Source organism: Peromyscus leucopus, chromosome 6, assembly GCF_004664715.2.
Source record: "Peromyscus leucopus breed LL Stock chromosome 6, UCI_PerLeu_2.1, whole genome shotgun sequence".
Lineage (NCBI taxonomy): Eukaryota > Metazoa > Chordata > Mammalia > Rodentia > Cricetidae > Peromyscus > Peromyscus leucopus.
In genome coordinates, this window is record NC_051068.1 from 38,779,765 (window position 1) to 38,801,795 (window position 22,031).

The 22,031-nt window shown below is 39.2% G+C and overlaps 1 protein-coding gene across 12 annotated transcripts in view; it reads left to right on the forward strand.

Annotated features, from left to right (window-relative positions):
• Med12l (mediator complex subunit 12L) overlaps positions 1–22,031 on the forward strand; it is a 344,347-nt gene that overhangs the window by 318,061 nt on the left and 4,255 nt on the right. For 10 of the 12 annotated variants that reach the window (XM_037206612.1, XM_037206616.1, XM_028882182.2 and 7 more), the window contains 4 exons: positions 6,687–6,776; positions 8,265–8,494; positions 10,089–10,245; positions 13,629–13,724. In XM_037206612.1, the coding sequence (XP_037062507.1) occupies positions 6,687–6,776; positions 8,265–8,494; positions 10,089–10,245; positions 13,629–13,724 (573 nt within the window). The remainder of the gene's footprint in view (positions 1–6,686; positions 6,777–8,264; positions 8,495–10,088; positions 10,246–13,628; positions 13,725–22,031) is intronic. The other 2 variants (XM_037206619.1, XM_037206618.1) reach the window with 1 other exon arrangement.

The window sequence follows — 22,031 nt, forward strand, 5'->3', positions numbered from 1 at the left end:
GCAAAGAGACCTGTTTTCATTCTTCTGTTTCTGACTTTATCCCCAAAGTGATTGACCTCTGTTTTTGTTCACCTTCTCTTATTTATAAGAGCTTCAGTATGTGTTACACACTAGCACTGTGACTCCATTTCATCCATTAGCTGATACTAATACAGGAGTAGTGTGATTGCACAACTAATGATTTAATAATATTCTATATTGGTGCAATACCTTTATTTGCATATACCAACATTGAAAATACCTGGACTATGACATGCTGACTGCATAGGCAGTTTCTCCAATGGTGGTTTTGGTAAAGCAAGGTTTGGAAGCACTTCTAGACTCTTAATTTTTCTTGAAAATTTATGCTTATGAAGAAGTAAACATGTAAGGATTTTATTTACCAAAAGCTTGAATTAAGCATTATTATTGTCAGGCTGATAATGTCCAAAAGAAAACAATTTGCATGAATCATTTGCCAGTCCTTCAACTATGTTTTGGGGGGGGAAGATGTTACAGCAGGCAAAATATTTTGTTTAAAGTCAAAAGAATGTTCTTTGTTTTTATATTCATTCAAAAAATAGGAATTCATATCTTTTCAATACTTTTAACGTATTTTGTACTACTTTCCTGTTTTAGGAACATTAAATAGTTATGTGTAGGCATGTTAATAGACTATGTTGTAGAGAAGACAGGTATTTGTGGTATGTTTACTTTGGAATGAATCTGGCGGTTTTAGCAATTAATGCTGGTATCAATTGATCTTAGTCAAATTATATTTAAAGTAAGGCTTTCTAAAAACACCGTATGTGTGTAACTTGTCACTAGGACCTCATATTTCTCTGTCCGTTTTCTGTAGTTTAAACAGACCAGTCTCCTATGGTGACCATAACTTTTAGTTCATATCATGTATATCATTTCAGCTGTGGACACCCAGTAGATTTCCAAATGAAGATTCATAAGTAAAACTATTTTTGCTAGGGCATTCATTAACAGTACTGGCTTAGGTTGTCGCTATCATCATCATCATCATCATCATCATCATCATCATCATCACTAGAGAATGCTTTTTATTATAGCAAAATATGCATAAGATAACATTTTACCACTTGAATATTTTTTTTTTAAATTTTCCTCTATTTTTCCTTCATTGAAAATAGATCATACAATGTCTTCTAATTATGTTTCCACTCCCCGAACTCCTCTGACATCCTTGCACTCCCCTCCCCTCCTAATCCACATCCCTTCTGTCTTTCCCTAGAAAACAAACAGACCAAAATAGGACAAGCAACAGTCAGACAAAAGCAAAAGCAAAGCAAACACACCCTCTGCACACTAGGAATCCCCTAAGAACAAAAAGACTGGAAGCCATTATATGTACGCAAAGGACTTGTAAAGTTTAAAAAAAAAATGCCCGGAGGAAACATTTTGAGATAAATCCCTTCCAAAGATGCCACCCAGTTCATTGTTCATTTTGTATTGGCCATCTACTGCTGGGCATTGGCCCTGCTCTTAGAGTGGTTTTTATACCCAGTGAGACTCCTTAAGAGAGAACTAATTTTCATTTGTGAATTGTTATCAATTGAAGACAACTCCTGGGTAAGGTATGGAGGTTTATGTCCACTTCTCTAAGCGCTGGGACCACACTTGCACAGACCCATGCAGGTCCTGTGTGTGCCGTCTGTCTCTTGTGAGTTCATATATGCACAGTCCTGCTGTGTTTAGAAGGCCTCATTTCTTTGGTGTCCTCCATCCCCTCTGGCTCTTAAAATCATTCTGCCTCCTGTTCTGTGGGGTTCCCTGATACCTCAAGGGAAGGTTTTGATTGAGACATCCAGTTGTGAAAAGAAACCATATCATCAGCAATAGCCTGAGTTGCTTGGGTGTTCCCATGGATCCCCTTTAGCTAAAAACTCAATTAGATGTGACCCATTCCCCGAACTGTAGGCTTCCTTTGTGATGAGAGATATCCAGATGGGACTTCTTCTCACCCGACCTCCGTTATCTGGCAATTCCATTTAGATCATCTTCCTATATGTATATGTTTTATGAAGCTTCTATGTATTAGGCACCCCTCAAATAGTACATAGTTTTACCTGTCTCTCTCCATACTTCCCTTCTCATCCCCTCTCTCCTTCCCCTCCCCACTTGATCCTTCCATTTTTCCTCCTCCACCCCACTCTGTTCATTCATAACTATCTTTTTTATTTCTCTTTCCTAGGGAGCTCCTTCCCTACACCCTAGTCCCTTATTCTATACTTAAATCTGTGTGATTATATGGATTATAGCCTGCTAATTGAAGATGTTAGCATCTTAACAATAAACATCCACATATACATGAATATATATCTTGTTTATCTTTTGGGATCTGGGTTATCTCACTCTGGATGATTATTTTCTAGCTCCATCCATTTACCTTTGAATTTTATGATTTCAGGTTTTTGTTTTTTTGTTTTTATTTGTTTTATTTGGGGGGGGTGCTAGTTTTTTTTAAAGCAGAGTAATATTCCATTGTGTAAATGTATGACATTTTCTTTATTCATTCATTAATCTATGGGTATCTAGGCTGTTTTCAATTTCTGCCTATTATGAGTAGAGGAGCAATGAACATGGTTAAGAAAGTATCTCAATACTGGAATACAGAGTTCCTTGGATATATGACCAAGAGTGATACCCCTGGATCTTGAGGTAGCTTCCTGAAGAACTGCCACACTGATTTCCATAGTGACTGGATGAGTTTGCACTTCCACCAGCAATGGATGTGTATTCCCCTTACTCTACATCCTCACCAGCATGAGCTGTCATTACTTTTATTGATATTGGCCATTTTGACTGCTGTAAGATGTTTTGATTTGCATTCCTTTGATGACTAAGGATGTTGAACATTTCTTTAAAAGTTCCTCTGCCATTTGCATTTCATCTTTTGAGAATTCTGTTTAGATTTGTACCTTATTTTTAAATTGGGTTGTTTTCTTGGTGTGCAGTTTTTGAGTGTGTGTGTTTATATATACATATGTATGTATAAACACATATACATGTGTAGTTCCTAAAAATTTTCCCATTTCTGTAGGATACCTCTTGTACAAAAGACAGCGTCCTTTTCTGTACAGAAGCTTTTCAATTTCATGAGGTCCAGTTGATTGCTGATCTTAGTGCCTATGCTGTTGGTGTCCTGTTTAGAAAGTCTCTCCCTGTACCAATGAGTTCAAAGCTATTCCCCACTCTGTTCTGTATTTATTTAAAAAAAAAAAAATCCAACTTTTTTTTTTTTTTTTAAATTGAAATAAGATGTTCCTGGCATTGTTCTTACAAAAAAAAGAAAGGAAGGTAGGAAAAAAATAAAGAAAAGGAAATCAGGAATCTGCTTTAGTGTGGTAGGGGAGTGATTAAGATATTTCCCTTCTAGATGCTCTATGTGATGCCAAAAATATTCAAAAACAACTTGGTGAGTACCAACGAACTTGTGATGTTTTTTTCCCTCAGGGAGAATATTATAGACCTCTGCTGACCTTGGATATGGGGGACAGGACACAATATGTTTACACATGAATAGATCATCTTCAGATACAAATGATTGGCATGAATTTCAGAATGTCAAACTGTACTTTAGTTTTCCTCCATGCTTCTGTCTTACAATTTATTTTTATTTTTTTTGTGCATTAGTGTTTTGTCTATGTGTGTGTGTGTGTCTGTGTAAGGGTGTCAGATCTCTTAGAACTAGAGTTAGACAGTTTTGAGTTGCCATGTGGGTGCTGAGAGCTCTCAACCACTGAGCCATCTCTTCCATCCTTTCCATGCTTCTTAGAAAGTTTATGACACCTTTAGTTGAGTTACTTTTGTGATCCTTTTATGTAGAAAGTAATTTATGCTTTGTTTCTTAAATTTCCATAGCCTCAGCTGCTATTTGCCAGCAAGCATGTCACCTGATGACTGAGACAGATCAACATGATTAGTCACAGTGTATTCCATATTGATGTTTAGTAATCAGAGGAGGATCAAAGCATTAGACATGCCTTGTGTATGTGTGTGTAGCTGTGCATACATTCTATTTCCTGATGACTTGAAAAGGCTTGGGTATGGTCAGCTGTCATTCCTAGGATTCTAACTTACATATAGTAGTTGAGTGTTCTTTTAGTTTGCAAACATGGTAATACATGTGTGCTTATCCCCTGCAGAAGTCCAGCACTACTTTAGAGACCTTATATGATACTAATGTCAAGAATTATAGATCAAAAGAATGATATTAAAGATCTGTGGTTGGTTTAATGGTTCCTGAGCATGGACTTTTGAGGATACTGGGAGAAGATAAGTTGGACTCCCAATGACTCCAATGTGGGAATCTAGGCAACTGTTCTTAGTTCCAACTATATAATGACAGGGTTGTACTTAAGAGAGTAATGAGAATATCTTCTTGGGAACTTACTCTAAAAGGCTAGAGTCTTACTAAAGTGGTCAGATATAAATACCATAGCAGATATACTCAGAAAATTGTTTCACCATGTCTAGATGAATTTAACTCATAAATGAAACCAAGAAATTTTCTGCTTGTGTGTGTGTTTTTCTTTTTTTCATTTTATTTAAATAGTTTTTTTTTCCCTACAGTATATCCTGATTATGATCTTCCTCTTTCTACTCCCTCCAGTTCCTCCCCACTGCCTTTACTATCTGGATCCAACCTTATTCTGTCTCTCTTTAGAAAACAAACAGGTATCTAAAGGATAATAATAAAATATAATAAGCTAAAACAAAAGCAAACAAATCATAATATGACAAAAACAAAGAAGAGAGCCCAAGCAACGGCACAAGAAACAATTATAGTCACAGCGACCCACTCCTTCGCACAATTGGGAATCCCATGAAAACATAAACCCAAGCGCTTTTACACACACACACACACAGAACCTATAAGTATTGGTGAAATTATTAAGGCCACTCCACGTAGTTAAAAGGGAGGTTTATTTTGTGGGATAACTTACAAGTGAAGGGATAGTTTACAGGGTCTGGGGAAGATGTAGCGCCGTCCGGCAGTGTTCTCTGGAGAACTCTGCTCGGTCTACCTCCAGCGTCCAGGGTCCAGGAACCAAGAGAGCCAGCACATCCAGATCTCGGGTCTTCAGGGTCCTCCCTTGGCCCCGTCTTGTAGGCGTAACAGTTACCAAAGCCTCAATGGGGCTTGGAACTTCCAGATCAAAGCTGGAATAGGCTACCCACTACATATAGGGTAAAAATAAGTAAATAATATAAAATGGAAATGAAATACAAATTTTTAAAAGTCCTGACCTGAAATGAGACAAAGAACCCCTAAAGATGCCATTGAGTTCATATTTTGTTGGCCATCTACTTATTTTCATGTGGAGAATAGAGGACTCCACCATGCCATGTAGAATACATTTGGTTTCAGTATCTCATAACAACTACAAAGATACATTTTCCTTTAGATTTGTTATGGGGCTATTTTAAATCACTAGGCCTTAAAGAGTAAGTACCCACGGGCATTTAAGTACTTTCACCCTTGGCATCACCCTTGGAAGTATCTACTCCAATGGGGATGCTCTGGCTTTGGGGTCAGATCACTGGAGTTTAGGCATGTCTTTGTAGCAGCCCAGACCTGACATATGCTGCATTTTTAATATGGTTAATATTGGCATACTCCTACCTAAATTACATATTTATCCCTTCTCTTGGTTAGAAATATATTTTTTTTCCAAAGCACACTAAAATGGTTTCATACAACTATAATTTAGCACCTTTTTAAATTGTGAGACAGTAGTAAAATACACAGTGAACTTATTATTTCCTGACAATTAAGTCTTGGGAAAATTCAGGGATGGTAAGAAACTAGGCTTATTTTTCCTGTAATTATCACTGCAAGCTTCCATAAAATAACCTCTGTAATCAGAACATAAAGCTCATGTATGTCTGTCCATATTGCCTAATGTTCTGAAGACCAAAGTATATTAAATTAAGACTGATTAATAGAAGTTACCTGGCTTTATTCTACATGTAGTTGGTTGGAATTACATTTGCTATTGACGTGGAATATTTTCATTGAGTATACCTTATCATCTAGTCTTAGTAGGTATTAAATTTTCCTCAGATTACATGGCTGAATGCAGTTTTTAGATCACTGTGATAGCACTTCATTAAGAAGCCCTGGGTTGCCTAGAGAGATGTCTCAGAGGTTAAGAGCACTGGCTGCTCTTCCAGAGGTACTGAGTTCAATTCCCAGCACCCACATGTAGCTCACAACCATCTGTAATAAGATCTGGTGCCTTCTTCTGGCCTACAGGCATACATGCAGGCAGAACACTGTATACATAATAAATAAAGTTTAGAGGAAAAAAGATCTAAAAAAAAAAAAAAAAAAAAAAGAAGCCCTGGGAATTTTATATGTGATGAATATATACCATGACCTCTTTCTCCACTGGACTTGGGTAGTGCCTGTGATGGAGAGTCACATGTTAGAGACTCTTCCCTACCCAGAAAAGCATTTATGTCCTTCTAGTACCTAGAAGGTCATTTGAGAAACTTCGCTGAGAGGCTTGCTGTTGGTAACATTTGTAGTCTGAAGAAGAAGTCAGTAGTCTGCCCACATGGGGGATTGGGAGAAATCGCCTTGAACGCGGTCTGATATCTGTAAGTTCTCTATTCAGAAGCTCAAATTAAGCACTTGGAGTTACAGACTTGGTCTTGATTTTGTTTTCCAGGGCCAGCCAGGGGACCAGGCTGCTCTCTTTACTGCACAAGCACGGCCCTCCCCTCAGCTCCCTCAGTATCCAGGGCTGCAGCAAGCACAGGTACCCACATTGGCTTTGAAACAGAGCTGCTTCCTTGATGTCTTAATGGTGTTTGCTAGGAGTAGGAGATCAAGGAAACTGGTTACCAACTAGATCTAGAATATACTTACTTCTGCTTCACCATTTCAGATCAATAATTGTTGAATAAGTCTCAGGATTGACCACGAAATTCCTCAATTAGAAATGTAAATAAATTCAGACTTCTTGTCTACTGATGAAAGATATTGAAGCACTTAATCCAAGGCAGTGGCACATACCTGTAATGTGCACCCAGGAAGCAGAGGTAGGAAGATCGAGGCCAGCCAGGCTTGCATAGTTAAGACCCTATCTCAACTAATTAATTAATTGTTTAATAATCTCAGAGTTATTTATGATATAACATTATGGCATAATTTGTTGTAGAAATTTTATATTCAAACATAACTCTGTGAGGAATCACAGTAGAGCAAGATAATGGGTCTTTGAATCAGGTCGCAATATAAGTGCTGTTGACTCAGTAGCTGTAAGGCATGTATGTTTCTCTGAGGTTTATCTTCCTCTTTGTAAGATCAAAGAAAAGCTGTAGGATTCAGGTGATGTATGGGATTAACATACTATCACATACATAGTAAATGCTAAACAAATGGTGCACTTACCTTTAAACAAGGCAGGCTTTTATCCATGCCCCCCCCTTGTAGTTTTATTATTTCTGCATCCTTACACCCTTATGTTGTTCCTCTTATACAAGAAGGTCTGGTGTAACAAGACTTGTATTGAGGCTGGCAGTTCATTCCATGTGGACGGCTGAAAGGAGAACCATGATTGGCTCACACAGGTCCTGAGTCTGGGTTCCTGTAGGCTGTTGCACGTTTATTATGTATTACTCTTGTCTTCAGAGTCACAGTCCTTAAACTGCTTTAATATGTAGTGTTTCGAGGATCCAGAGGATAAACAGCATTCTGTTCAGTGAATTGTTATCTTCTGATCCAGAAAACTCCATGTTTGTTTCTTACATAGGTGTCAAGGTTTAGAGAAATAGGTACTTGTATTCATGGGAAAGTATACTCTGTTAATTTAATGTTCACTGGGCTGAGACATCTTGTTTGGCCAACTTTGGAGATGATATTGATATTGTTTGGGTTTTGTTGGATGTTGCTGCCATCTGTGCACTGAATGTGTAGATACCATGCTGATTATTTCTATATAGAAAGATGCCTTTCCTAGCCCAAAAATAAGCAACTCAACTTAAAAGCCAAGTAAATATTCACCTATTTTGAACTAGAGATTTCTGCAAAATTGTTGCCCAGCAAGTCTATACTGTGGGTTTCTGGCTAGATTTCTTGCCTACAGAGCAGCCATCCTCATATTTTGAGTCCTTAGAGTCTATGCAAACCATGAATTTCAGGTTGGACCTCCTGAGTTTATTTTCTTGCCCCCTCTCCATTTCTTAGTGATGGGACTATGGATACTAATTGGAGCACTGATTTCTTCTTTTGTGCCTTCCTGCAGACCATGCCCCAGGGCTACACAATGTATGGAACCCAGATGCCCTTGCAACAGGCAGCTCAGCAGCAGTCTGGTGGTGTGGTCCTTTCCCCGAGCTACAATTCCAGGGCCTATCCAGCTACACACTCTAGTCCAGCGCTGATGGAAAGACTCCGACAGCTTCAGCAGCAGCCAAGTGGCTACGCACAGCAGCAGGCCTCACCATACCTGCAGCCTGTAGCTGGCTCTCAGAGGTGATACCTGTTGAAGTAATTGCAATAGTAAACCCTCTCGGCCTTGGCTTTGTTACACTTCTTCCAGGCATTTGACACTGTGACAGTTTTTTGAGCTCCTCTATTTGTGTCCTGACATCTCATTTTTATCAACATGCAGTAAAGGTTCCAAATTCCTTCATTCAAGAACACTGTGATTTTGACTCACTTCTTCCATTGTGTGCTGCGTAAGATTTTCAGATGATACCCGTATGTTAGCTCTAGTGTTCTTTCTTTTCTCCTTTTTCTCAAAAGATTTTTTTTTTATTAAAAGTGTCCAAGAAAACTATTAATCATTGTTAGCAGTGCCTTTACTAGAATTTGCTGATTGGAACCATACAATGTATGTTGTAGTACTGATTGTAGATGGTGTTTGACCAAGTTTAGTTACAACTTAGTTTCTATCTTTTCCACCTCAGTGATGACTCATGGTAGACATTTCTGGTTCTTTTAATTGCATCCCTTCCACACAGGGTGTGTCTGTGCTGCTCATTTGTAGCTGCTATCCATGCATGGCTAAATTTAAATGAATGAAAATTGGCTTAACATTTAGTTCTGCAGGCACATTAGTCACATTTCAAGTGCTCATTAGCCAGCTATGGCCAGCATGGCTAGCTTTGAGGTCCATGGTCTGTGCGGCGACATGGAGACATGGTGATTATGGTGATTATGGAAGCCCCATGTTCAACTAGATGCTCTGCTCTCTCTTGAAATTGTGTTGTTTGGACCAGGGAGCCCTGTGGTTTTGTTTAGTTCTAAGATCTGATAATCATGTAACTAGTCCTAGCAGCAAAAGGCCATGTTATAGGATGGCACCAATGAAAAATCATTATCATTTATCATATTTCGCAACCCCATTGGATAGTATAGTTCAGAAGAATTAGGTTTGTAGAGTTCTGCCTTGTAGAGTGGAGAGCAGCGTAGCTCCCGTGTGTTACTGTCAGCGATGACCCACATGTCTGCTCAACTATTCCCTGAAAATTAGGAAGGTGGATGGTAGCACATTACGGGAAATAAGTTAATTTGTAAAACATGCATTACATTTGCCATCTTTATAATAAGTAGCGGCATAACAAAGCTCAATAGCTTGAGCTTCAGGGCCCAAAAATTCTGGGTTCAAATCCCACCTCTGTCATATGTTTTCTGGGTGACCTTAGTTTTTTCTCTTATCTCCATTCCTTCGTTTTGAAAGTTAGATAAGAAAACTACTGACCTCACACAGGGATATGTAAGGAGTAATGAAATACTATTGTTCAGCCTTTCCACTTGTGGCCTGCTCCAAAGTAAATAGTAACTTATTTCGCTTACTGCTAACAACTATTTTTTTTTTTTTAGAAATAATTTCTGTATGATTGCTACTTGGTCTGAAGTAGTATGCTTACTATCTTCTTCTTTTTTTTTCCAATGTGGTCAGATCTGTTTTCTGATCCTCTGGCCATTTCCCATTTTTAATTGTACACATGATTATTGAACACGAATTGTTTCTTGGTGGATGTGTATAAAATGCTGGAGGCACTGATTGACACTTCAATGGTACGCCTGGTTCCTGAACACAAGTTGCATTATTCTTTGCCAGACTGAACCACCAGGCTCTACAGCAGAGCCCTCTGGTGGGCGGGGGAATTGATGCTGTGCTGACTCCCGCACATCCCAACCTCCCCTCGGTGCCCCTGCCTCAGGACCCAATGAGGCCCAGACAGCCGCAAGTTCGACAGCAGCAGAGACTCCTCCAGGTATGGGGCAGGGAGGTGAGGGCAATGCCATCCCTTCCAGTAGTGCAGATGCAGAGTTCTCATAATGAAAGACACTTCAGGTTGAAGTATTCCGTTCCAAGGAGCCCTGTGTATTTGACACTAGTAGCTTAGCTAGTACACTTTAGCCCAAGAATTTTCTTCTCTCTGTACCTGCCAGACCATGAGCAGGAGACTCCATTTTACAGAACCATTTCCTTTCCCCAAAACTTCAGGTGGGGGAGTGGGGAGGCACATAGAGGCCTTAGTTTAAATGTGAACCTCAGCTTGCCTAGTTGCTAATTGACTAAGGGCCTACAATTTGAATGCAAAATTTTATATACATGAGGGAGAACAGACAGGAGCAAACACAGTTTTCAGCCATTTCTTCGATGTCCATGACATTGTGTTTCTACCACAATCTACTCTACTTAAGCCATGGCTTAGAGAAGCGGAGGTGACATAATTCAGAAGGCTCTATGTTAGAATCCAGAAAGCTATTACTTGTTTGTTCCATATAAATATTTGAGACTTCTAGGTAAACAGTTTCTCCCTTCAGCACGTTCTTATTTCTTATTTTCCTTGTTCCAGCATTTTTGTGGATGGAGGATGTGGCTCATTGGTAAAGCACCTTCCTGGCATGTACAAGGCCCTGGGTTTAATCCCAGCACTGGAATGAAGGATGAAGGGAAGGCTGGCAGGCTGGCTATTATGTTAAATCTGTGCCAATTTTTTTTTTCATTATTAACAAGTGATGTTTTTGTGTTGGAGATTTCTTGATAAGACTGTTAAGTGGAATCTTATTTCTAGTCCAAAATGAGGTGCAGCTTTATTTTATATACCTACATAGAAATACTGGGAAATGTGGAATCTGGTGGAACAGGGTATGCACACAGGAAGAACTGTCTGTTCCGTGAGATAAACAGGCAAGAAAGCAGTCATGCAGAAAGGAACACAAAGAAAATTGTGTGTCTCAAATTTCCCATTGGATAGAGAGAAGGAAAAAAGAATAGTTCCCCTAAGAATTTCAGTCATAAGCACAAGTGAAGTGGAAGTCTACATCTGTTATGATCTGCAGAATTGTAGTAGATTGTATCGAAAGGTAATACAAAGTCAAGACAAGCCCTCTAGAACTGAGCTCCAGTTTATAAGGTAGCCATGATCACATCCTCATTGTGGATATACTGTTTTAAAAGTTGTGATACATTACTCATAATATATGATAACTGATTTGCATGAGTCTAGCCTACCAATGTGTAGTCCTATTCATTGTATAGATGCTGTTGCCAAGGTGGAAAAAAACAAAAACAGAAAACATACTCTTGAATTTTGGCATTAATAAAATGGAAAGATTTATTTACCTGTGCATCAAGGATTAAATAAGAAAACTCAAGTAAAGCACTGGTTTGATATTCTTTCCAATATTTTTACTAAGGTAACTATTAAGCAGAGAATGATATGTTCTTAAGCCACCTTTCTACAAGTTTGGAGATATTTTTCAGGGCAGCTATTTGAATGTCTCTGTGTTAAGATTTGTTATTTCCAACTCACCAAGGAACCTTGCTGCATTACTTACTTACCACACTCTGCCTTCCAAGGGCATTTTCAAGGTCACAAATAAGTCATTTCCTGACTAGGTAACATGAACCTTTTTCCCTGTTAGTGCATGCCCCAATAATATTTCTTATCAACAATATCTCAACATAAAGGAAGGAAGGTGATTTGTTCCTGTGTCTGAACTACATTCATTCCTCTTTTTATGATTGGCTGTTGGCATAAAGGAAAAAGTCCGCATTTGAGAAGTTGAGTTCATCTTTCTTGAAAGATTTTTGCAGAGAACCAAAGTGAATGGTGGCTTCATACTGCAATGCTTCTCATTCAACCTACATTGCTCATTTTGAGACTCACCCTCTCTGGACCTCTGCTAAGATGCCAAATCTATAAGTACTGCAGATCTGGCAGTAGCAATTTATTGTTTTCACTCTTTAAAAAAGTAATTTGAGGAATAATATGTAGACAAAGTTGGAAAGTGCATATGATGAAAGCCTAGTCGGGTCATCAGAATGAAGTATTTGGATGGAGTAATTAAAGGCCAATGAGAGAAAATTATTTTATTTTATTTTATTTTTATTTTTTTGCCTTCCCACCTGGTGCATACATTCTTTTACTTCTGCGACTTAGAATTGTTTTCTAAGAGCTATGTATTTGAGCCAACTTAGTCTGGACATGCTTTCTAGTTGCATGCTGGTAATTTATCTCAGAAACTCTATGGGATAGTTTACATCCTATAAAAAACAAAAGTGGACTTTACAGGGGTCCCCCAAGTACCATAGAGAAGAGAATTCCTGATTGCTGCTTGTGGCACCTGGCAATGTGAAATAGGTAGCTTGTGGGGGGGGGCAGGCAGAGGGTGTGAAAGAAGCCGAAACAGTAAGTGCACAGGGTGACCCTGGACAGTGAGCACTGGCTGCCAGAAGAAGAGAACTTGAGTTCGGGTTGGTCTGAGGAGACTTCCTGGAGGAGCAGAGTCATATCTTACACTTGAAGGAAGAGCAAGGTTTGGCAAAGTAAAGATGGAAGATGAAAGGTTACAATCTTGCTTCACATAATGACATTTCTGTCAGTGACTGGCTGATGTGACAGTGATCCCTTCAGATATTAGTGCAGCTAAAAACCTCCTTTACATCATGACGTCATAGCCTTCATTAACATCACAGCATCATCACAGCACACTGCAAATGTGTTTGAACATTTCTGGCGTAAAGAGTCATGACCCCACTGCCAATTATTTAAAGCATCACAGTAGTTAACGTGAAGTGCTTAATACTAGAAAAGAGTCATCTCCCCCCGTGTGTCTGCTTATTCCCTGCACTCTATATTGTTATTTTGGAGTATAACTCTACTTACTAAAATACCTTTCATTATTAGAGATGTACCTCAGCAGTCGAGCACTTGCTTAGGATGCATGAGCTCCTGGGTTGAATGATGAACACTAGGGGGAAACAGTTCACAGTAAAACAGTATGCTTGCTGTGTCTTAGCAGCAGCAGCCTTAGGCACCTTGTGTTTTCCATGCCTCTAAATTGCATCATTTATCTTGTGCCTAATACAATCTTATTTCATTTTGTTCATCGTGGCCCTAGTAATAAGCTATCCAGTGTATCATACAGCCCAGGAATGTGGTTGGCTACACTACCTATATTTTTCTAAGTACATCATACAGTGTTCAGACAATGCAAGAATCACCCATGACACATTTTTGAGAATATATCCCCCATCATTTTGCTGCAATGGAATGGATAAAAATGTATATTAGTAAAGGCTATTCAGACGTGTCCTAACACCACAATTTCAAGGGTCTACCATAATCTTTTTCTTTCTTTCTAGATGCAGCAGCCCCAGCAGGCCCCCCAGCCCCAGCAGCCCTCACAGCCCCAGAGTCAGGCCCTTGGTCTCCAAGCAATGCAGCCCCAGCAGCCTTTGGTAAGGCCTGGTGTTTTGGAACCAGGATGTGGGTTTCTCCTTTAAAGCAGGTGCATTGTCCATAGCCATGAAAATTTCAGAATAAAATATGCCTGACCAGTTTCCCTATAATTCTGTCAGGGTTTTGTTGGTATAGTAGTTGGCATATTTGCTTTTTAATGAATAATTAATATATACTAATAAAAATTTCAATATTCAAATAAAATTTTTGCTTTAATAAATAACACCATTTTCCTTTTTGAAGAAAAAATGTAGAGCATTCAATGGATGAAAATCTTACCAGTGAGATATTAAGACATTTTCTATAAACAGTAAAGAGTAATTTCATATATATGTTAAGATTATCTTACTTAGTTTTTTTTTTTTTACATCATTCTTAGAGAGCATGAAAGTACTTTGTAAAATGTGGTCTTAATAATTAAACAAAATCTGTTTTTACCCAGTTAGTATTTTCTGCAAAAATTTGCATGTTGTTCATAATCTACAGTCCACTTCTTTCAATTTTCAAACTGAATTTGGGAACAGATACGTAATATGGAGGTTCGAAAGCTCCAGTGATTTTCAGTGGCTTGTTCTACCTGAGGCTTGTAGGTTGCTGTCCTCATTGCCACTGGGAAGCACCAGTGCAGGTGGGTGTCACCAGCGGATTTGAAAAACAGCATCACAGACCTGTAGTAAAGAAAGGTAGCCTGGAGCCATGGCAGCACATTGGCAAGGGGGTGGGTAGAATGACTTGGTTTAGCCTTGACCCAAGCAGGATCCTACTGTGGTATCAGCCTAGTAAGGATTCCCCTAGCACAGAACACATGCTGCTTTGGCTAGCTGAGTCCCCTGTTTTCAGTTCCTTCATACCAAGGTTCTAGCTTTTTCCAGTTTTGATTATTTTTGTTTTAAAAATATTTATGACATTTATTGCAATCTACTTCAGTGATTTTTTTTTTAAGTAGAGGCAGTATGAAACTTGCTTCTTTGTCATTAGGAGCATAAAGCTAGTTAGGACTGCTTTTTAGAAATACTGTTAAAAAAAGACATTCAGATGGAGTACTGCTCTTAGGCCCAGTGTTCCACCTAGAAGTAAGTTCTTTTGTTGTTGTTGTTTGTTTGTTTGTTTGTTTTTTCAAGACAGGGTTTCTCTGTGTAGCTTTGTGCCTTTCCTGGAACTCACTCGGTAGCCCAGACTGGCCTCAAACTCACAGAGATCCGCCTGGCTCTGCCTCCCGAGTGCTGGGATTAAAGGCGTGCACCACCACCACCGCCCGGCTTAGAAGTAAGTTCTAACTTGTTTTTGACACAGGTCAAACCCACAGAAAGTTTCAGGAAGAGTACAGAGGATCTCCCCGTGTCCTTCACCTGTGCCCACTCAGTGCCCTGTTGCCGCATTTGCTTTGCGATTCTCTCTCTTCCTTTAGTTCCAGCTTATGTGTTTCCTGATCTCCACACATCAGTAAGCTACAGCCATGGACCTCTAATGCTAAATATTTCAATTTGGGTTTTTTTTTTCCCCTAGAGCAAGATGGGTGGGGGTGTAGTTCAGTTAGTAGAGTGCTTGCCTATCGTGAGTGAGGCCCTGGGTTAGAGCCTTAGCACTGCACAAACATCAAAATCCCTGGCTGTGATCTACGAAGTCAGGAAGTTGAACGCTGATGCGATATTATGATGGATAAATGGGTTTTTGCAGATTACAGCAGTGGTACTTTGGTATCCTTCACTGCCTGCGTTTTTCTGGCTCTGCTTCAGCATACACTATTCGGCTTCCCTGTCTGCTTTTCCCATATAGAGTTTGCAACAATTACAAAGTGCCCCACACTTTGTCTTAGTGATGATGGGGTAGCTGTTTATTTTTCAAATGTTACTCAGCCTAATTTACTACTTAATCTTGACATCACCTAGTTTTCGTAATGAAGATATGCTGCAGTGACCCGTCAGTGCATCACAAGAATATTTATAATCGCTGTGGAGGTGGTGTCCGATCGTTTTCCACCATAAAGTTACCAACTACTCCTTTTTAAGTAATGTATAATATATGGGAATGGTTTCAGCCAATCTGTCCTACTGCCCATTAGACACTCACTCACCAGTGTTGATAATGGCTAACTATCTCTTTCCATTTCTGCTGTAGAAGGAGAAAAATGCTTACTTCCAATCCAAATGCTGTTTTGTTTTTATTGCCTGATGTTCTACTCAAAGGGAGAACGTTCCCTTGGTTGTTTGTCTTTCTTTAAGTTATGTTTCAATATACAAAGAAAGGTTTTTAAGAGGATTGTATTTGTTTTAATTATCTGTATATTTGTGTGAGTATAGTGCACACAGAGACAAGGGAAGGCATTGGAACTGCAGATAAAGGCAGTTGTCAGCTGCCTGAAGTGACTTGGGTGTAAAGAGCTGAACTCAGGTCATATGGAAGAGCAGTGTTGACTCTTAATGCTGAACCATCTCTCCATCCCCAGAAAGCATATCTTTAAAGTGAAATCTAGTGTTTGACTCTTTGATTTAAAAATTTGCCACTATTAGGAACTGTTTACGTTCTTCATCCACCTGTACTGAGTATTTGTTATTATATAGCATCAGATGAATTTTGCTGATTTAAAAAACCTAAGGCTAAAGATGTAGCTCAGTGGGAGCTGAGACTGTAAAACAATAAAAACTGTTCTTTCTGTTGAATAGGTTATTGTAGGAGAAGGAAACTTAAGAGTAGTCTCAGTGTTTTCTTTCTCTACACAAGACATTCTAAAGGTATTTTGACAGAAAACCAAAGTTTCTGCAGATAGGTTGTGTTGAGTATTTAGAACATTTGATGGTAACTGGGAAAATCCTAACTTTTTTCATCCTAATATAAAACAGAGGTTCTCATGCTGTGGTGCTCTTGTTACTGCAGTGTTATGTGTGATACTAATCGAAGGAACTATCACATAGTTATGCCCTTCTAGTGATTTATGGTGCAAATGAGTCCTTTACTATTAAAGGTAAGGGACCCAATAATTTGAAAATGGTAACTTGTATAGCTAGCAATTGCTAACAAGAAAATGTTTGTACAGTACCATTTTAACAAAAATACAAACTTTAAATTTAGAACTACAATTATTACTGAATATATGATAATTGATATGGGATAATGCTTTTGTACACTGGTTTAATAAAATGCTGATTGGCCAGTAGCCAGGCAGGAAGTATAGGTGGGATAAGCAGACAAAGAGAATTCGGGGAGAGGAAGGCTGAGTCAGGAGACGCCAGCCCACCATCCATGGAGCAGCATGTAATGGCACACAGGTAAAGCCATGGAACATGTAGCAACATATAGATTAACAAAAATGGGCTGAGTTTAAGTGTAAGAGCTAGTCAGTAGTTATCCTGAGCTAATGGCCAAGCAGTTTTAATTAATATAAGCCTGTGTGTTTACTTGGGTCTGAGCGGCTGCGGACTGGGTGGGACACAGGAAAACTTTCGCTACAGATAATTACTTCATATTTTAAACTTTTGACTCAGATATGTAATTAAATGAAATATGCATGCTATGTTCCTCACAAATAATAAAATTCTGTATTTAAATTACCTATAGTTATTTATAGTCAATATTTTTTTTCTTATAGATAAGTTTAAACATTCAGTCACACAGATACATAGCTGCCATCCTAAGATATGCCATTGTTGCTTTAAAAAGAAATGGCTTTAGGAGCTGAAGAGATGGCTCATTTGGAAAAGTCCTTGGCATAAAAGCACGAGAATCTGACTTCAGATTCCCAGCACCCACACACGAGAGGCCAGGCATGGCAGTGTGTGCCTGCAGCTCCACCACTGGGCAAGTGGAGGCAGCAGGATTGCCAGAGCACACTGGCTTATCAGCCTAGCCACTGGTGAGCTCTAGGTTCAAAAATATAGGTGAGAAAGTGACAGAGAATAATGTTGGGTGTTAACCTCTGCCCTCTACAGTAGGCTTTGCATTGGGGGACGGGGTAGGTTGAGGGTTGGGTGAGTGATTTTCTTCTACCTGTTACTAAATCTTACCTCAGTTCATATATAATATGATATATGATGTCTTGGTTACTTCTCTGTTGGTGAGAAGAGACACCACGATGAAGGCAACATAAAACATTTTGTTGGGGACTTGCATACAGCTTCAGAGGCTCAGTCTGTGACCGTCATGGTGAGGTGGCCTGCAGCCATTAGGCAGGCATGAGGCTAGAACAGTAGCTGAGTGCTAACGTCTGATCTGCAGGTCAGAGGCAGAAAGAGAACACAAGACTGGGTCTGGCATGAGCTTTTAAAACCTCAAAGCCCACCCCCAGTGACATATCTCCTCCAAAAAAGGCTACTCCCCATAATTCTTCATAAACAGTCCAAACATATAAGCCTTTGGAGACCATTCTTATTCAAACCACACATTTGAGAACTATAAAAGGACTTATTGAAGGTCTAACACTAGCTCTGGTCATAGCATGTGCTGCATAATTCCTGGTGGATGGCAGTACCAAATGCTTCAGCTGTAGTAGTTGTTTGGTATAGGGTAAACAAAGAAGCATAATTCTGTTACTCAACTGTATTTCTAGGTCTGGAAGGAAAATTTCTTTAAACCTCCCAGATGTCGTTTAAAGCAGCAACAGAGGTATGTGACGTCAGTGAGATACTCCAGTGACTCACTAGCATGGAAGCATAGCCCATCAGAGGGAACTTGACACGTTTATACTCAGACCATAGTTCTGTAACTATTGACCTCAGTTATAGTGTGTAAAGAACATGCAAATTATATAAGAATTTCTAAGGCAGTACTGGTGGTTTTCAATGATATAGATTGTGTTTTATCCACTGGCTTTAACATACTGCCTTCCCAAGGACTGAGCAGGTAATTCAGAACATGGAAGATGACATTTTTTTTCTCATTATGCTCATGAGAAAGTAATTTAAGAGAAATAAAAGTATTAATAATAAATTTAATGGAGATATGTAGTGGGTGGTTTACATTTTTTTTTTTTCGTATTTGGCAGAATGCTTTAATTTCTCATTAAAACACAGTATTGTTTCCATAGAGAGCAGTCTCTCCTAAATAATTCAAGCAGGAGTTATAGCACAGGGACCAAATGGTGTGTGTGTGTGTGTGTGTGTGTGTGTGTGTGTGTGTGTGTGTGTGTGTGTGTGTGTTAAGAAGGGCTAGGAAACTTAAAATGTTCACATCTAAGTGTTCAATTTCAGCATTAGAAATTATAGACATGGTCTATACTGTTAGATGTTCATATCTTCATAATTCTTTCTTAGGTATCCGTTATATAGTACTCTTGGGCACCTATGATATTTATTTATTTATTAGTTCTGAGCCTAGCCTTTAACAGCTCAGCCTTCTCATTACCACCACCACCCCCCTTTTTTTTGAGACAGTGTCCCACTATGTAGTTCTGGCTCTCCTGGATTTCACTATTAGCTCAGGCTGGCCTCTAACTAACAGAGATGCCTGCCTCAGCCTCCTCAATACTGGAGTTAAAAGTATGTGCTACTACACCTGGGTATACACATACTTTTAAAAGATGGTGGTGATGATGTAGTCGTGTTTTTACAGTTCCTGAACCATTCCTCTGCTGTTAAAAATTTGGACTGTTGCTAGTTTCAAAATTAATAGTTAAAGGTATTTTGGTATGCATTCTATACCTCTTTTTGGTTGTCTCATAATAGAAAACAAGTTAAAAATATTTTTAATTACTTTTTAACTACTTGTGTATATCAATAACAAAGGCCTCAGTAAACTTAAGAAAAAAATTCACATTTCCTTTTTGATTGCTTTCACTGAGATTCACTATTTTTTAAACACCTTGGATTCTATTCATAATAAACATCTCTAGCAGATCTAACTCTTGGTTCGGGCCTGCTCCCCCATTCAGTTCCTGTCTTTGGAGAAGAGGGTGATGAGCTGGCTGCTGAGGAGAGGTGAGCTTGGACTCCTCTGGGGTTCTGATTAATGCTGCATGAAGGGACGAGTAAGTAGCAGTTACCACCCTCCTGGTCACTTGCCCTGCCACTCACTGTCTGCCAATGGTTACAATGGAGTTCAGTAAGTGCTTATTTGGTATATTCAGTAGAGGCCAGCACCCTGTCAGGTGTTAGGGAGCATGCCATGGAAGTCTCTCCACTGTACTCTTTGCCATCAGGGGACAGAAAAGCATAGGAAATGGCTGAAGGACAGTGTTGTACATGGCAAGTAGCATATGGTGGTGTTATCTTTTTAGCTGAAGAGCTGAAGAGGTTGTACTGGTTTGCTAGGACTGTCATACAAAGTTCTCTGTTCTGGGAACTGGAAGTGAAAGATCCTGAGTCAGCAGTGTTGGTTCCTGCTGCGTGTTGGTGGGTGAGCCTGTGCCATACCTCTGCTCCAGCTTCCCACAGTGCACTAGCTGTCTTTAGCATCCAGGCTCTGTTCCAGCTTCACATGACATTCTCGCGGTTTGCACCAGTGCGCCCGTGTTTCCCTTTTGATGACGATACCATTCGTGTTGTATTAGATTCCATTATAATAAGTGCATTTTGACTTGGTTGCTTCTGGAAAGGCTGTCTGTCCAAGTGAGGTCACAATCTAAGGTCCTGGGGTTTAGGACTGTAGCTTTTTTATTTTGAATGATATAGTTGAAGCCCTAACAGAGATCAAAAGATAGAGAAATGCGGGGAGCCCATGGTGGAAAGCTTGCATGTAAGTGACCTTGAAAGTCAGTATTAATCTCTTACCTTTTACTGTTACCTCTCTTGGTCCCCTTTAGTTAGTAGCATTAGTCAGGGTATGGTAGACAGTGACTACCAACACCCTTGACCAAGTTGATACTGTGATAAAATGTTTTTAAGGTCAAAATTGCCTTAGGACAGAAATTGTCACCTCTTTAAGATGTCATCAGGAAACTTTACTGTGAAATGAGCATGAAAAGTTAAGAAAACCCCATGGCCATCAGTTAAGAATGGTGACAACTTAGTGGCCATGCTTGTGTCGTTTGCTTTCTGTAAAGGAAGGACAGCAAACAGTGGACTCTGTCCATCCTGGGGAAATGTGTGTGGTGGCTCACTGTGTGTCCTAGTTTTAGTTGTTGACTTACAGTCTTTTTAAGGTTCATAGGTTATGATTAAATTACCTTTAACTCCATTTAACAGATGTAGTTCATCGTTTCTTTAAAGCTGCTTCCAACATTTAAGGAAATATTATTCACACTATGCTATTAAGCATTTTCTTTTCATTTTACACTGTCTTAATTAGGTGACCTCAACAGTGGTCCTTAGGTAAAGATCCCATTGTATTGCATTTTGCTTTTCAAAAATAGACACAACAGCAGCAATAGTTCATAGTTACTGTAATTTTGACCACAGGCAAAAGTGTTATACTAGTCTTCCTCAAGGAATTCATATGTTCTGTTCAGAGAAGTTGAGATAGTTTTGAGAATGCCCGTGGGATTCAGAAGCCAAATGACACAATTCTAATCTGTATCATGAGAATATTAGTAGTAAAGGTTCATAGTCCTTTGTATTTGTTGCCCAAATTCAAATACCTCCAAAAATGCAAGAGTAAACAGCAAAAGCTGACTAAAACAGACATTCAGCTCTTTCCGTGTTTTCCAAATAAAGCAGCCATGTGGATACCTCACTGCCTAAGTGCAGTGTGTGGGGAGGGCTAAAGCCCTTCATGACATGGAGAGAGTTAACCTTTGACACACGCTGAATTCAAACACAGCTGTCGCAAATAGTTGGGACAAATTTAGGGTGGTCGATCCTACATCAGGGTTAAGTGTGGCAATATGTGCTTATAATGCCTAGTAGAGTGCATGGCACAGAGAAGGAATTGTTAAAGAGGATTCTGGGTAAGCATAGAAACTGTTGACTTAAAAAGAAAGCACTTACCTTCCTGACTTCTCCATATAAAAGGATGAATTTTATTCTGTTTTCCCAGAACTGTATGTGGAGGCGAGGGGGGTGGGTAATTAGAAATGGCCTATCAGCTTTAGGTGTCATATACACTTAAGAGTCAGCTTGGCAATACTGTCTAGATTAGGACTTTCAGTTATATTTGAATTTCAGGCAAGCAATTAGCTAAAGTGTTATCTCAAATATTCTCTTGGGGTACTTGAACTAAATGCAGTTTTTGTCACATGAAATATTAAATATTAGTGAAATAAAAATTATTCATTGTTTATCTGAAATTTGCAGTTAGCTATGCATTCTGTATTTTTATTTCCTACACTGCTTACAATCCTAGGCTACTTTTAATCTTCAAGGAAGACAGAATTATGTTGCATTCACATTGAGAATGGTCTTTTTAAAACTCCTCAGAGATGTGAGGCAGATTAAGGA